The sequence below is a fragment of the Mytilus trossulus genome, chromosome 14 (assembly GCF_036588685.1).
Source record: "Mytilus trossulus isolate FHL-02 chromosome 14, PNRI_Mtr1.1.1.hap1, whole genome shotgun sequence".
NCBI classification, from domain to species: domain Eukaryota; kingdom Metazoa; phylum Mollusca; class Bivalvia; order Mytilida; family Mytilidae; genus Mytilus; species Mytilus trossulus.
In genome coordinates, this window is record NC_086386.1 from 61,895,722 (window position 1) to 61,914,387 (window position 18,666).

General features: G+C 31.7%; 1 protein-coding gene across 1 annotated transcript; it reads right to left on the minus strand.

The window, feature by feature from the left end:
* Positions 1–8,706: 8,706 nt before the first annotated feature.
* On the minus strand, positions 8,707–17,898 carry LOC134695601 (uncharacterized). Its single transcript, XM_063556878.1, has 3 exons — positions 17,745–17,898; positions 13,828–13,960; positions 8,707–9,378 (listed from the first exon to the last, which is right to left on the minus strand). Exons 1-3 carry the CDS (start codon positions 17,868–17,870, stop codon positions 8,765–8,767), a joined length of 873 nt encoding a protein of 290 aa, XP_063412948.1. The 5' UTR covers positions 17,871–17,898; the 3' UTR covers positions 8,707–8,764.
* Positions 17,899–18,666: the final 768 nt, after the last annotated feature.

The following is an 18,666-nucleotide window of genomic DNA, read 5'->3' on the forward strand; positions in this document are numbered from 1 at the left end:
GTAATATTTTCAATGGATTATATACCAAAAATGTGATCACGCATATTTCATTTCATGTTTCTTTAGTTCCGTTATTTATATACTACCAAATTATAACAATCTTTTAAACGCTTTCATTTTCAACAGAGCAATGAACATCCTTAACAATCTGCATAACGGGACTTATATATACATGTTAAACTCTCTGTACATACATTCTAGTTACTGCTGTTAAATTTGGTATTGGGACAATACAATTTTGAGACTTGTTGGATTTTAGTCGTATCTGTCGTAATGATGGAGGTCAAAAAACTTTCTTCGATTTCGTTTTTAAGAGTATTGCTCTTAAACAATGATTTGTATCTATTTTTGGGTTGACATTTTTTTTTGTAAGAACCGTGATGTAGTAATCGGCACATATTATGTGGCCATTAAGACATTCAAATCAAAACATTACTTAATTAGAAATCTTTTTTAAAATTTATTTTAGATGTATAGATTCACATTCACGTTCATTACTTATATAAAGATTACTCTATCTATCAATGACATTTTACCTATTTATTCGGTTAACTCCTAACTTTTAGTAGATTTTAGTCTCTGATGCATGATTTGTTAATATTAATTGTGTTTTTTTTTTGCAGTTTACTAGCTTTCAGTAACTGCAAGTACTCCCAAATTGTACTTTCGTGGTTATTTGATGCATTTGTTGTTTACTTATTTAGTGTAATATCTTGTCTCTCTATTTTTTCTAGTTATATATACTAGCTTTGATTGTGACTGTTTTGCCGAGTGTGAATTTTCATTGCTATAAGACGTGTCACGGTATTTGTCTATCAAAAGTTCATGTATTTAGTTTTGATGTTTTATTTGTAATTCTCATTCGATTTTGTCAAAGTCGCCATTTTTGGAGGCCTCTTCAAATGAATTGAATTTTATAATTTAAATAGACTAAATATAGAAGTTTAAAAAAATGAGATATTTTTTTGTAATTATCATTTGTTAGTTGCCTAGCAACAGATTTAAAATCTACTAATTATACGCTATTTTAAACCTTATTTATAAAAAATGTGTCTTTTTCATATGAATCAAAATGTATTTTTGTAAAAGACATATATGGAAATCTCGAACAGTATTTCTCATTTATCTGAATTATTTATACATAGACATTAATAGTGCATTGACTTGACATATCAACGATATAAGGATGAGGCTTAGAAACGTAAAACGAAAATCGAAGGACATAAAACAGTACAAAATAACCTTGCATTGTCACCGACAGAATAACGATACGCTACAAAATGATGTCACATGCAAAAGTGACGTCACGATAGTTTTCGAAAAGTATGAGATAGTTCAAAATCTGGTTTGTACTACTGATATAACATTCATTTATAACTATGAAAATAATGATACTAATTAATATAAAATTGTGGTAGTAATAAGATAATTATTTGTATTATCTAGCTATGTAGGTGTTTCTTCTAAATCAAACTGTAAACCAAATACACCATATAAATTTAGTTGACCCAAACTAAAATCTAACAAATGAACTGGAATGGCTATATACTCCATGTGTATGAGGGGTTGCATGTCAATTCACTATTATTGTCTTTATACTGCAATCTAAAAAACACATTTTCAATTGTTGTCTAATGCGTTAAGGTTATTTATTTAATTTAAATATTGGGGGAAATCCCCTTTAAAAAGGCCTCATATCATGCTTGCGGAGAAATATTCAAAACAATGAAATGTACATTTACCTGTTAATACCCTCACTCGATGGTGAACGAAATAGTTTGAGTATGGACTAAAATATCAACCATAAGCATACAGCATAATGATTTATAGGTTGCAAACAAAAACATCATATGAAATATCTTTTTCCAATAAATTCAAAATAAACAAGGTTAGGTCGTTCCACGCATCGTTGTATGCATTGGAAACAAAAAGAGGTTGAAAAGGTCGTATGAATATTTAAATATTATTTCGGCAACTTATTTAAATATTCATGAGGAAAAGTGATATCTAGTCAGTGACTGTATATGACATAGAAATATACAGTCAACATATTTTGACTGCTCAAATAGAACGAGTGCAGTATAAAAATATTTATCACCATCTTAGCCACCAAAATGACCCTTAGCAACAACACTGTATACTAAGCAACCACAGCCTTAAATATCTTTGACAATATTACACAATGTTCTATGAATGTTCGTAGATCTGATGAGAATCATTCTTTGTAAAAAGTTGCACTGCATGAATAAAACATCATCTTAATTATATCATAAATATAAAATTGAGAATTGAAATGGGGAATACATATAAAAAAGACAACAATCTGACCAAAGAGTATAAACAGCCAAACATATAAAGCTTACTAGGTTTATATGACGCAGAAACGTGTAAAAAGCATCTTAAGATATAGTCTTAATGTGGACAAAAAAAGTGAACGCTATCAGTGAAAATCTGTGAAAAATATTGCTAAAAGACAAAAATTAAAAAAAAGCATGAATCTTAACTTCGAAAAAACAGACAAAAAACACAAAAACTTAACACTGAGCAATGAACCGTGGAAATGAGGTCAAGGTAAAAACAAAAAAAAAACCTGCACGACTGACATAGATCATAAAATATTTCTATACACCAAATATAGTTGACCTATTGTACATAGTATTAGATAACAAGAATGTGTCCATAGTACACGGATGCCCCATTCGCGCTATCATTTTCCATGTTCAGTGGACCGTGAAATTGGGATCAAAACTTTAATTTGGCATTTAAATTAGAAAGAGGATATCATAGGGAACATGTGTACTAAGTTTCAAGTTGATTGTACTTTAACTTCATCAAAAACTACATTGACCAAAAACTTTAACCTGAACTTGCATTATCATTTTCTATGTTCAGTGGACCGTAAAATTGGGGTAAAAACTTTAATTTGGCATTGAAATAAGAAAGATCATATTATGGGGAACATGTCCACTTAGTTTAAAGTTGATTGGACTTCAACTTCATCAAAAACTACCTTGACCAAAACTTTAACCTGAAGTGGGACGAACGGACGGACGAACAGACGAACGGACGTACAGACCAGAAAACATAATGCCCCTCTACTTTCGTAGGTAGGGCATAAAAAGACCAAAACTCAAAAACTTAACTTTGATAACTGAACCATGAAAATGAGGTCAAGGTCAGATGACACCTGTCAGTTGGACATGTTCACCTTACAGTCCGTCCATACACCGAATATACTAGACCTATTGCTTATAGTATCTGATGTATGGACTTGACCACCAAACTTAACCTTGTTCACTGATCCATGAAATGAAGTCGAGGTCAAGTGAAAATAGTCTGACGGGCACAAGGACCTTGCAAGGTACAAACATACCAAATATAGTTATCTTATTATTTATAATAAGAGAGAATTAAACATTACAAAAAATCCTAATTTTTGTCGAGCAGAAAGCTCGACATAGGGATAGTGATCCCGCGGGGGACCTTGCAAGGTACGCACATACCAAATATAGTTATCTTATTACTTATAATGAAAGAAAATTTAACATTACAAAAAATCCTAATTTTTGTCGAGCAGAAAGCTCGACATAGGGATAGTGATCCCGCGGCGGACCTTGCAAGGTACGCACATACCAAATATAGTTATCTTATTACTTATAATAAAAGAGAATTTAACATTACAAGAATTTTTAACTTTTTTTTAAGTAGTCATTGAACAATGAAATGAGGTCAAGGACATTGGACATGTGATTGACGGAAACTTCGTAACATGAGACATCCATATACAAAGATTGAAGCATCCAGGTCTTCCACCTTCTAAAATATAGAGTTGGCTAATGCCGCCACGGCCGGATCACTATCCCTATGTAGAGCTTTCTGCAACAAAAGTCGCAGGATCGACAAAAACCATCCCCTGTCAAATAAATTCACTATTTCAATGCATTTGCATCTTAATAATCTTAATAAATATGAGTGAAAGAGAATCACTCCTCAATGAAACCGTCACTATCAGAATCGGAATATGTTTTAAGTGGCATATCTTTTGCATTAAAAATTGAATCTGCATATGTACACGAGCTTGATGTCTCTAGTTCCAACCTGCTTAATCAAGGTACAACATAGTAGATGCAATATGCGCAAAACAACTGACCACCCGGGCGCCAACTTTACAGGTGCAATATCAGCCGGTGACTTCATCTCCGCTAAATTCAATCCATAAACTGTACACTCTTCAGGACCAATGTCTGGACGTTGGTGTTACTCGTAATAGATTAGGACGGTCACCACAAGTCTGCAGCATGTAATTGTCATGATATAGATGGCTTTCTGTACATCTTGGAGCCTGCTTCAGTTAATGTACTCCCATTGTTATATCTCTGATTTGTTAGAGAGTAAGTTTAGGAAAATCATAAGTCATGCTGCTGATATCGAATTTATACGGAGCAAAATTGAAATATGAGAAAATTTTCATCAATCAAAACTGATTAAGTATTTAGTCTTTTACATATATAACAAAATAACTATTCCATTTTCGAAAACAGGCACAAGAACGTCCATGAATTTCAGTATGTGGTGTCCATGGTTAACATAATAATGATGTCAATTTTGGCCTGGAATTCAGCTTACTTTGTGAAAAATCATACAGAGTCAAGCAAATAATATACCGAGGATATCACTGCCATGTTGGACTTTTTAATTGACAACATATTTGTTGAATTTGGAGGTTTGATCTTCCAACAGGAATCCCAATGGGTACCAATTGCGCTCCTCTACTTGCAGATTTGTTTTTATATTCCTATGAAGCAGAATTTATCCAAGGTCTTGTACAAAAAGGAGAAAAGAAATTAGCCCAGTCTTTTAATTTCACCTTTCGGTATATTGATGATGTACTGTCTCTTAATAATAATAGATTCAGTGATCACTTACATTTAATATATCCAAGTGAACTTGAAATTAAAGATAATACCGACACAGATAAATCTGCTTCATACTTAGACCTTTTTCTCGAAATGACTACTAATGGTAGGTTGAATACCAAAATTTATGACAAACGCGATGACTTTAATTTTCCTATTGTCAACTTTCCATTTCTGTGTAGCAACATCCCAGCGGCACCAGCATATGGAGTATATGTGTCTCAATTGATACGTTACTCTAGAGCTAGCTCAAAGTACGTTGATTTTGTTGAACGAGGAATACTGCTTTCTCAGAAGTTGCTAAGACAGGGCTATGAATCAATCAAATTAGGGTCATCACTCAAGAAATGTTACGGTCGCCATCCTGAGCTTATTGGCCATTATGACAAAAGTGTGTCAGAAATCATATCTGATATTCTTCCTCAGTCATAAAACCTTACATCATTATCGAACTTAACAAAAAAATAACACGACGGGTGCCGTATACGGTGCAGGAAATGCTTACCCTTCCGGAGCACCTGATTTCACTCCCGGTTTTTTGGTGGAGTTCGTGTTGTTTCTTATTTATTATTTATAATTGTTTATGTAAATGTCCTTTGGTTTTGTTAGTCTTTGTCTACTCCTTGGTTTTGATTGTTATTGTCTTATATCTGTAATAAGACATAACAAAAATTATTTTATTAAACCTTGCGCATCAGGTTGTCCGAGCATTTTGTGTAACGTTTAATTATGTTGTTATGATATATATATATATAGTTTCATTTTTACTTTAAAAAATAAGGACCGGAAAATCTTTCTTGAAAAACATGGAACTGTTATCTGTTGACACATGTTAAACCTTAAGAAAATTCGTGTGTGTCTGAAACAACTATATATAAAATTGATATATGAAACCCTTTTACAGCCGATTTCATTGAGTGTGTAGGGAAATGTATTATCTTTGCTTAGCATGCTTAATAGCTGAACCGTTAAGTCATTATAAGGTCAGGTATACTAACCTGTTTTCAAAGTAGATTAGTCCAACATTCAGTAAGATTTGTTATCTGTCGGATTAGTCTACTCTTTAAGTAGGGTAGTTTACCAAACCTAACAATGACTGTACTGTACATGTTCAGCTAACAAGCAAGCTAACCAAAGATATCAACCTTGGCTGTAATGTTATTTTTTCAAATGACATCTTTTTTAAATCTCTAATTGAAAAAATGATTCCAACGGCAAAAAAAAAATGAAAGAGGCTCCGGCAATCTTTGAATAAAAACCTGTTACTTCCCATTGAAATTGATAAAACTTTATGTTTAGAAATCAGACTAAATTGCTGGCTATGATATCATGAACTCGAACATTTTTCTGCTTTTCTTTCTCCTTAGAAGAAATTAAAATAATACAAGTAAAATAATTTAAAAAAAATCATATACCGCATATGAGATTCGAACATTAGACGCCCGGACAAAATGTAACAGCGTAACCACTCCCCTACGATGACGACCTATCAAATTCTAGTTAAAACGACATACATATAACTACTGGTTTTTTTTTCATTTGGTATTATTCTCCGTTTATTCTATTTGTAAAACGAAAACATCTGGGAATTGGACATTTTTTCACTTGTAAGATTTGTTTACTTTTCATGTTAGCTCATCAGAAAAATCTTCGGTTAATGATAAGCAAAAAAAGTTGTTTTCGGTGGTAGTCAATTTTGTCAAAACCGTTTGCAACCGATCTAGTCCGAGATTACTCTGACGTCCAATGGCTGTTTTGCCAGACAAGCTGGGGGCAAAACAGCCGTTGGACGTCAGAGTAATCTGGGACTACAACATTTGTACAACCGACCGATATTTTGTGTCGAATTTTCACATATTCTGAATATTTTTTACTTGAAACGAAAATATATCTAATCATTCAAACTCTTTGATTTATATATCGTGAATCAACCGAAGGGACAAATGCAAACGTTTTCACCATTTGTTTGTTGATCCAAATTGATTAAACAAATCCAGATTGATAAAAAAAAAAGAAAAAACAATTTGAAGAATGATTGCAAAACTGAAAACTATAAACCTCTCCATAGGAAATATCTTGATGTAGTTGATGGTGTTTAGTAATCACAACCGAATGCGGAGATTTTCAGTCCACTCTCCGATTTTGTTCCGATATTACTATTACGGAGAAGTTGTTTGTTTTATAGGAGATAGTTTTACTCATATTTGAAGGCCTCCGCCAACTTGAGCCAATAATTTCTTTTCTTTATCAGAAAATTCCGTTTGAATGCTATCCTTATCACCATTCTTTTCTGTTGCTCACGTTGGCGGAGGCCTTTAAAAACGAAGAACTTCAGTCCAAAAATCAACATTTTGCTATCTTTTGACGTAATCAGAGAACTTTAAGCAACACAAAATCAGGTTTCTGGTCTACCAAAAATTAAAATCCGCATGAGCTACTAAAGAACAGATGTATGCAAATTATTTCCGATAATAATTTTGTTTATTTTATGAAAGAAAGAAAAATGACAAAAAAGGGGGCCTTTAGTTTTTCTTACCTATTATTGCTGTTGTGCGAAAAAAATGAAAAGGCAAACAGCAAACATGATCAACAATACCGGATAAACATAACCAACATGACAGTTTACTCCTTATCGTTACCCGCTAATGAATATTTTAACAAAATGTTGGATTATTAGCAAAATCTGTTATTATGACTATAGTAAATAAGTGAGAATAAAGAATACAAATAAGTCAATATATATGAAATTGTCAACCGACATCATATCAAAATAACATCCATAAAATGATGATTTTTATCAAATTGAATTTTGGCAAAACCTTAGGAAATAGTATGTACACAGAAAACTTATCAGCGAGTCAAGATTTACAAATATGTCAAACTGGTCAATGTAGCAGTAATTATCAGCACTCTCCATACAAGAATTATTGCCTATATAAGACGTTTTCATGTTGTGGCGTTTTGGATAAAGACTTTAGTAATAAGTATGTAAAATTATCAATAAGAGATGCGAACAATACCAAAAGTAACTTTTAACTCAAAAGTCAGAAATAACCTGACAGCAATATGGTCAAAAAGACAAATGACAAAATGATAACAACAGTACACAAAACACAATATAAAAAAACAAGGGAAGAGATACTGCTCCACATGAAGCACCTGTCGTGAGGAGATCATATACAACATCGCCAGAATTGTCGAAATTGTCAAAAATGCCATAATTTCCGGAATTTGATGCGACTGTCCAAGTGAGAGATTTTACTAACTATAATACCAGGTTTAGTTCACTAGTTTCTACATAAGAAAATGCCTATACCAAGTTAGGAATATGACAGTTGTTATCCACTCGATTAATGTGTTTGAGCAATTACTTTTGCCTTTGATTAGGGACTTCCCGTTTGGAATTTTTCCCGGAGTTCCTTTTTTTTTGCGATTTTCCCTTTTTTTCATGAATGACACTGTTAACTGGTAAAAGTTTTTTTTTCTTCATCTATTGCAAACCATATAAAAGAAAAATATTAGCCGAAAACAGCAAAAATTATCAACATATAAGAGAATCCAGTAAGGAATTGTACCCAAATCTCGAAATTTGGCCTTTTTTTTTAATTGTGTGTGCTTTTTTCCTGGATTAAATATGCAACCAGCAGGAAGTACCTACATCTTTCAACCAAGAACAGCATACTAGTTAACGTGTTGAAAATATCTATTATAAAATGTTTAATGGGCACTCACTTACATATTTATATTTTATATGTACAATAGAATTTTTCTGGTAAAAGAAATATCGTGCTAAACTGAAAATTAAATGTTTGTACATCACACCAGTCCAATGCGAATAAAGACTTGTTTTACTTTAAGCTGGAATGTAAAAAATGTTCATTCCACGACATAAGCGCACCCTCTAGAATTACCTTATCTGGATCCCTTGCTACGAGTATTGTATGTTTAGGATATTGTCGTTTCAAAGCGTCAACAAAAACCGGTTCAATAAAGTCTCCAGCAAGAAATAGAACACCAATACCAGCAACCGACTCCGTTGCTAAAATATGATCAATTACTTGAAGTCTACATTGAATGAAGTTGTCACAAAAGGCCCAGAATAGTTCATATTTAAGTTTCATTTCATCTCCTTCACAATCAACATCTTGATGTAAATGAGATTTCATGTGTGCATCAGATAAAGTAGTTAAGTCTTCAAATATGTCAAACCATACACGTGGAATACATATTTTGATATCTGTTTTCGGTTGAACGCACTTCATTTCTTTTTTGACACTGTAAAATAATGTCATATACTCCAGCGGGTGATTTTTTTGGCAATGTTTTGAAACTTTTGTACCAAATAAATCGGAAATAAAGTTTGAAACCTCTTGAATAACACCTTCATACTGACTGAATATAGTAGTCTTCATCGTATAAGTATCATCTTCAACTTTCATTATTGTTGAATTAATTGCGTTATCTATAATAAAAGAAAGAACAATTATCGATAAGCGTTTAATAACAATACTAGAAAAAAGAGTTAAAGTTGGAAATAGATATTGGCATCAAGTTTGAAAGAAAGATTTACAATTCTTAATAATCCCCGATTACCGACAATATTCCCCCTCCAATAAAAAACGTGAAACGATTTGGAAGAAAGGTACATATTTATTGAGTTTTGTTTATTTTCATTAATTGTTTATCAAATCTTTAATGTCAGTTTCACAAAGTAAACGCTTGTTATTATTTTGTAAAGCATCTAGCATGAAAGGAATCAGATTATATTTTGTCTCATCTTCAAAATCCAAAATATTTAGGAAAAAATATATATGTTGGCTTTGACAATTATTTAACAGATACAAGAAGATTTTGTATAAGTGCCAATGATACTACTCCCAATCCAAGTGACAATTTGTAATGTAAACTATTATAGAGTGCGGTCTTCAACACGGAGCCTAGGCTCACACCAATAGCAATCTTTAGAGGGCCCAAAAAATAACTAGTGTAAAACCATTTAAACGGGAAAACCAACGGTAAAATCTATTTAAAAACGAGAAACGAGAAACACTTTTAAATTGTTAACCACATTAAATAGTTATCAAATGTACCAGGATTATAATTTAGTACGCCAGACGCGCGTTTCGTCTACATAAGACTCATCAGTGACGCTCAACTCGAAATAGTTATAAACCAAACAAATACAAAGTTTTTACAAACGACAACCACTGAACATATCTCAAGTATCATTTGACTTCCAACAGAGGTGATTCAGTTAGCCATAATTGTGGCTCTAAAAAATTATGTGTATTTCAATTGTTTTGGCAAAATCAACAGTTGCACTACCACTCATCCTCAAATATTTTAGTATATAAATATTATATATCATATTCTTCACCTTTGAATCAAAATTTCAATGAACGAGGGTTGGCACCGCAAATGAAAACACAGGTGATAAAGTTGACTATTTTACGAAGAAATTAAATAAAACAAATGAAATATATTTTTTTTCTATTACAGACTTATATATTCATAATTAATAAATGAAGCAGACATACAATTGTTATGTATAATAACAACAAATAACCGATTGACTAATACAACTACATAAGATTTACACATACAGCTGAAGTTTACAAATACTCTTTGGGGGCTGTTAACTTGGGTCACTTGCTGAACTTTTTTCTCATTTTTTTTGGTATAATTGTCTTTAAAATCGTTGCGAATGTATTTTTCCCAACATTGGCATAGATGTAATCTTTATCAAGAAATGCTTAAACGTGTCTGGCATGCAAAATGTTCATGCTAGTTACTAATGTATGTATTTGTTTTTATTTTTTTTATGAAAAGAAGCGTAAACCTAGCATGCCTTGTATTATCATCTTTTCACAGGGATCAGTCACGTTTTTATTCGATATTTATATAATAAGTTAAAGTCACATGCAACTTTACATTTAAAAAAAAAGTTCAAGATGTTCATAAACTTGAATAAACAAGTGCAAAGGGAAAACCGGGATATAATAATGGAAACAAATGTTCCCTTAGAGGTTAAAAGTACTAAATGATCCTAAAAGAACAAATATGATACAATAAATCATTTAACAACTGTAAAGGAATTGTTTGATACACCCTTCGTTATTTTACAGACGCCTTCATGTGTTGTAGTTTACAGATGACAATAAAATTGAGAAAGGAAATAGGTTATTTTAAAGCGACAACAACCCGAACATAGAGCAGACAACAGCCGAAGGCCACCAATAGTTTTTCAATGTAGCGAGAAAATCCCGCACTCTTAGGCGTCCTTCAGTTGGCCCCTTAAAAATATGTATACTAGTACAGTGATAATGGACGTCATACTAAACTCTGAAATATACACAAGAAACTAAAATCAAAAATCATACAAGACTAACAAAGGCCAGAGGCTCCTGACTTGGGACAGGCGCAAAATTGCAGCGGGGTTGTTCAAAATGTCGAAACTACTATATTGTCCCAATTCCCTCCGAATTAGACATATCATATGATTTGTACTAAAATGATCAACACGACGGGTGCTATAAGTGGAACATGATCTGCTGACACTTGCGGAAGACAAGTTATAACCAACATGTTTAGTCGGGTTCATGTTGTCCAGTCTTTGGTTTTCTATGTTGTATTTGTGTACTGTTGTTTTTCCGTTTCTCTTTTTTTCTTTTAAGCCATGGTGTTGTCAGGTTTATTCTACACTGATGAGTTTTAATTTCCCTTTTGTATCCATCGCCCTTTTGTTTAAAAAATGGAGTGCACGGGAAATATAAAAATAACCCACATCCAATGGCACTATTAATTCTCCTATCAGCCTATCCAAGAGGGTCCGGGGGCATGCCGACGCCCCCGTAAAATATTAGGTACAAATGAAGCTAAATCCTGTGTTCTGGAACATTTCCAGAGGTTTTTGAACATATTTGTTTCATGTAATTTCACTGTTTTGCTAATAAAAAACATCCCCAAAAATTGAATATTTTCATATTTTTATCATCTATATTAAAAATGTGTTCAACTTATTTTGAAGACCTCTTTAGATCATTACTTCAGCATTCTCCTCATTTTACTTATCCTTATTACTAGTGTCTTTAATGAAGATGGATAAGTAAGGGATTTGAAATACACCCACAAAAGTAAAAAGGTTTGACCTTGGTGTGTTTTGTCATAATTTTCTTCGTGGACTCCTTCTTTTACCTTATTGTTTGTCAGTTTTTTTTTTGCAAGATACGATTTTGTTCCTTTAAATCAGTATATTTTTATTAGAGACCTATGATTTAGTATATATGATAATACATTCAGTGATATTATTTGCCACAAATTACATCCGAAATAAGGCTTTTTCACCTAGAGAAACATTCCAATTACTAAGAAATTGGCTTGAAATTCATTCCAAAAAGTTGTACATTTTCCCTAGCAGTTACGTCAGCGGTAGTAGTGTATGTAAATTTCGTATTAATGTGTTAATGTGTTAATATGAAAACACTTCTTGGATCCAAGTGTTTGATAAAATCGACACGGCGTTTGTAACACATCTGGTTTTTAATGTATTAAGTACCATTATTGTTTCCGTTTTTTTTTTCAAGTACCTTTCATGTTAAAAACGGCTGACAATCAAAATTTACGTGACTAAACTGTTCAATAAAGAGAGCAAAGGTCAGCAAATAATCTGGGATTTATTGAAAATCAAATTTTTGTGAAATTCCTATTTTTTTTGCAAAATTTGGGACTACTGTTATGAAAACTTTACTAGCCCTACCTTATTTTTAACTAGCTTCGGGCTAGCGGACGGTTGTTATTGTTGAACCCTGCACGACGCCATGCACGAAATAAACTATTTGATTTTCAGTTTTACGATCCTGTATACTTCAGATATAAACTGGAAGGTAAATAAACACGTCATCAACATCAGAATGAAATACAAATTGTCAATAATACGAGTTAGATTAAGACAAAATGCATGCAGGACTTAGTTTAGTTTATTTGCATGCATTGGTTCAATATATACTTTCGACAACATTAAAAGTACAAGAAAAACGTTTCGTATAACTTTAAGCAAAAACCATTTATGTTTTTGACAGCACGCAGTTTCTGAAAACAACTAATATGACTATTTCTGTACTGACAAGAGAAATATAAATTTTAAAAAGAATAAAAACAACAATTAAAAAGCTATTGTTCAATTTTTGATATATTATTGTATCAAAAGATAGATATCAGGAACGTCTGATGTGAAACGATGCAAACAAATATTGTTTCGACATACTTTATCTTTAACAAAATGATATTGCTTCAGATTTTGAAATGTCACTTATGGTTTCACATGTTTCATGTGATAGATTACGACAAACGTATTTGACAAATATAAGGTATTAGATACTTTTAAATTAAATAAGTGTTAAATTTATCCTGTCTGAAAGACATAAAGATTAGAATAATGTATCATATAAAAGTATGAAATTATAGGACAGATCAACATTTAGAACGGAATGTTTATCTTTGACCTCAAATATAATAAACGTAGGTCTCTATCACTTACAGCTTACATGTAAAAATACAATGTATATATGTCAAATACAGAGAATATACATGCATCTCACAAAAACTAGAGCTGGGTCGCTATAGAAAGACTGCCAAAGATAGAAGAATTTTTCAGTTTGCTCTTTGAATTCAATTGCAAATGCCATTTAATTTATAAGGGAGTCTCCATCATTCGAACTACAACGACAAAGAATTTTAATTTCTGCTTTTAAAAATATGTTATAACTCAAAATATCCTTTTTGTATGTAACTTAACCATTTTGAGTTGATAATAAGTTAAATAAACAGATCATGAAAAGTCCTTAATGGTATGGGAAAGTAACATTCTTGAGACCATTGTTTTACCTCACCCAAATCTATTATAAATGCATACCTCCTACTTGTAAAACAATACACCTGTAGCATGCAGGGAGCTTTGTCGGATACTCGTTGGCCTTTATGGAATAATACTTTAATACAGCTTCAGGTTCCTCTAAAAGCATGAATTTGTCTGGTGATAATCCAGCCTGAAGAATAAAATAATCATCTTATTCAATGATATTTCAGGACAACATTTTGCAAACAAGATGGTTTTTGACTATGACTGTCCTCAATCTATATAAATATTTCATTTCTTTTTGTCCACAAGATGTAAAATGTGTTGAAATGTAAAATTGATAAAGGAAAATTGAAGGATTTTTTACTGTTTAGTTAAGAAAATGCATGGTGTCTAACGCTACTTACAGCAACATTGGCAATATTTGAACGAAGATGGCAAAGACTATATATCTTTAATAGAATTATGTATACATACAATTATTAGACAGCATCCCATATTTTTTTATAGTATAACTCTGAAAAATGTTAGGCATATGCCGTCCCTCTTTGACTCTATATCTACAGGTATACTTATGTTTCAAATGTTTTAACATTTTATTTTGTAATTTTTTAATTGGTTAATACCATGGGTTAAGAAAAGGTTTGTTTCCTGTATTTGCTTAAAATTAAAACAAATATCTTCTGGATGCAATACTTTAACATGTTTAAGTTTCATTTATGTTATACGCATAATCTAGAGTATTTATCAATCATATGCGATCAAGTTATTGTCTGTAGTCAAATTTTAAAATACCAGATTATTTATACTTCTATAACAATCTTTTAAAGTTTTGTTGTTGACGGTGTAACGGCAACAGTTTTCGATAGTATCAGGTGTCCTGGTACACGTTTTAAATAAATGATATATCGCGTCAGTTCCGTGATAAAATAATCAAAAGCTCAATCTCAGATGTCATATTTCCAGTGTGTTACATTTTAATTTAAATATGAAAAACCAATTTCAATCTGACTTTTCAATTATATCAGAGTAAACGTTACCATATGTTAAATATTCTAGTGTTGAAGATCAAGAATAAGGTGTAATTGACAGACCCACCTACTTACAGTGATCGTATCAAAGAGGCAAACACATTTAAAGCCCCACTTATTGAAACCTGTATATCAAGTAAATAGCAGTGGAAAGTAAAGTCACAAAAATACAGAACTTAGAGGAAAATCAATTCGGAAAGTCCATAATCACATGGCAAAATCAAATAACAAAACGCATCAAAAACGAATAGACAAGAATTGTCATATTCCTGACTTGGTACAGGCATTTTCAAATGTAGAAAATGTTGGATTAAACCTGATTTTATAGCGCTAACCCTCTTACTTTGATGACAGTCTCATCAATTTCCGTTATATTTACATTGATGCGTTAACTTAACAGACACAATAAATAGAATAGTCAAAATATGGGTACATCAGTCATCATCGTTTAACAATTTTAAAACGAACAATTTAACAGAATACAAACACATTCATTGATTTGTGTGTCTGACGTCAGAAAATTTTATACGTCACATAGATTTGTCGATCAATGTACATACAAACAATTTTGAAATTTACATAGGCAATGTTAGCATGTTAAACAATCAAAAGTATGTAAGAATAATTTCAGAAATAGACCGAGATTGAAAATAGTCCATAAGTTATATATAGAATTTATAAGAATCCACAAAAAGTTAATTCCACTACGCGATTGAATGATTTTAACGTTTATGGTTCAACTTATTTTGTAATTCATATTAGAAATATATCATAATGACATAAAATAGAACAATATCATACTGACGGGATCTTTTAAAGTACAGAGTCACGTTATAAGAACCAAAGAAATAATTTGGAATAGCCCAAAACCTAATACCGTGGATTCATCATTATTAGTTCGATACCAATTTCCGTGGATTGTGTAGTAACCTAGAAGCCACATTTTCAAATTTTCATCGAATTACACGTTTGTATAGAAATGTATGTAGAATCTTGAAAAAAACAACCGAAATCAAATATCCACGAAAGTACAAACTTAAGCTCATCAATAGATATAAATGAATCCACAGTATTTGATAATTCAGAGGAAAAATGTAATTAATAAAGTTTAACCACTGTAGTCTCGTCCTGTGTTGATCACGGAAAAGACCAAACGGTCCGTAGAAAAGTATTACTGAAATGCAAATTTACATACCAATTTTAAAAAAAACTTCCATAAATAGCGTATTCCTTTACAAATCTAATGTGTTCAAGTTTCAAGGCAGTTAGATATACAGATTGAATCTGATAGACGGTACTTTAACAAACTAAACTTTTACTATCTTAAAAAGGATTACTTAGTTTTCAATATTTTATGTTCAACGCTTAGTTAGAATATGCATAGTTTATTACGTGTTTACAATAGGATACATTTACTTCTGCAGAAAAACAGTACATGTACCTTTATGATATGCATGTCAGTGCATGGTTTCAGGTAGATTGGTGGTCTTAATTTAAATCCATGGATTTTTTTGAAATTTAAAACTGACCTGAATTTTACAGAATGTTTTAAATTGAACAATAATTTCCCATATGTAATAATTTAAACTAAATTTACATGATGTTTTGCTCCACAAGATACATTAGAATAAAATAGCTCTTATCTTACCTCCTATACCTTTCTATGAACCTGATTGCTTCAAAGCAACCGTGTGGAGACCGTGTATATTCCATATTGGGTTAGAAGGGTTCCATATTGGGTAAGAAGCCGGGGCTTATTTTAATCTATTGTTAGTAGTAATGTTACGTCCGGTAGTAAAAACAACACTGTGTGTGAGGAAATCTCTTTAAAGGTTTCAAGAGACGAAGAAATTGATAATGAACGATTGAAATAAATTCACAAAACACATTTAAAGCCTAAAATTCGTTTTTGTTTGAATTTGTTTTTGTATAGACAAAATAAAAGTTGGTTCTAACTACCTACGGTATTGAAGGTTTGGTCACTTTCATGGGCCACTAGTTTAAATATCACATGTCAAGATACACAAGTTTTCGGCAAGAAAATTCGTGACATTGTGTGCTAGTGACCTACTACGACATCTATAGGGTCAGTCAATTTCATATGTGGATTCGATCATCGTTCTCATCCCATATAGAATTTTATGACCCCATATATATCGAATATCTGAAAATTTTAGGTTATTAAAACTGTGTCACTGAGTGGACCACATAAAGTGAAAGGAGATCGTTCCTTTTTTAGCTTAAATTTCAAATTAGGATTTATTGATAAATATCACAATTAATCATAGCTAATATAGTGACTAGATAGGATATTAGCCCTTTTGTTGAACATTTACCTTCCTGCGTTTTATTTATGACGTAAAAAATAGTACTTATTTTGATTATCCACGAAAAAGTCAATGACAATAGACAATTTTCAATCGATTATTGACAGGAAACATAGAGCGCTTACGTCGACAACACAGGTCTTTTAAAATAATGCTTGTAAAGACATTTCACATGTCTTACTTGAATATTTAGTTTGTCGACGCCTGCGCTCCATGTTTCCTGATCCTAAATTTGGTTGAAATTCGACCGATTTTGTCAAATTTTACCAAATTCTCTTATCTTGACCTATTTTGACTGTAAAAAACGCGTTAGAATAAAACTTTTACAAAAATAATTCTATTTTACTTTCTCACATGTCTTAAAGTCAACTTAAAACATTGATTTTTCATCTTTTTACATTTAAATTTATAATCGGGGCCAAATATAGCCATTACCGAATTTACTCCTTTAATTATTTTCTATTTTATCACCCGCTGCAGGGAATACAAAAGTGCAAAGCAAATTCCAGATCAGTTTCTAACTTTCTAAAACATATACTTTAAAACATTTTCCATTAAAAGGTCGCAAAACATACACCTATACGTCAGTTGTAAATGCTATCATTATAGTGCATACCATTTCAGCTGCTTTTGACATAATTTGCTTGCCTTTGTCACACCATATAGCTGGAACAGTAAATACCCATTGGATTTCAGTATTTGATTCACCATTAAATATGTCTTTTAAAAGTTTATGTTTCATGTTCGTGATAAAAGAAGAGACAATTTCAACAGCCTTCATCCTGCTTTTCTTCTGCACATCCCATATTGCTATGTCGTCCCTGTTTATTTCCTTGAAATAAGTTTTATATCGAAATGTAAAAACAAAATAGGGTATGATGCACCTTATTTTTCAAATTTAAGCAACAAAACGAATATGTGTTTAATATGATGCAATTTGTTTTTGAATCACATTTACGTTAACTGTAATACTGTCTACATACTTTATCATCCCTTCTTCAATTTGGAAAACATTCATATTACAATTTAGAGTTAAATTGGTCCTAAAATATAAATGTTATATTTTTAGAAATGTATAGGTCACTGTGTTGGTTAAAACTATGGACAAAACCCATATTGTATGGTAAGTTGTGAACGTCATAGACAAATCATGTTCACAAGAATTATTAAACAAATGTAACAAACAATCCTTGAATAATATGATCTTATTGCATTTCTGTACTAAAATTTAGTTAATGACGTGTTAGTCAAAGTGTGTCATCAAGGCTGGGTTTATATTCTCCTTTAACAAAAGAAAACGCAAATGAACTTGCTACTTCATTTGATACATTTTGTACATGTTTTCTGAAAATTACTTTCCTTTAAAATAATTTCTGATGAATTAAATATGTATTATTCAAATAATAATATATTGTTCACCTATTCATACAATTTACAATTCATATCAAGAAACGAAAAATGGAAGTAAACCGTATATAAAGAAAAAGCATACAAAAACAAACAAGTCAGGAATATGCAGTTTTAAACAAAAAGCAGAT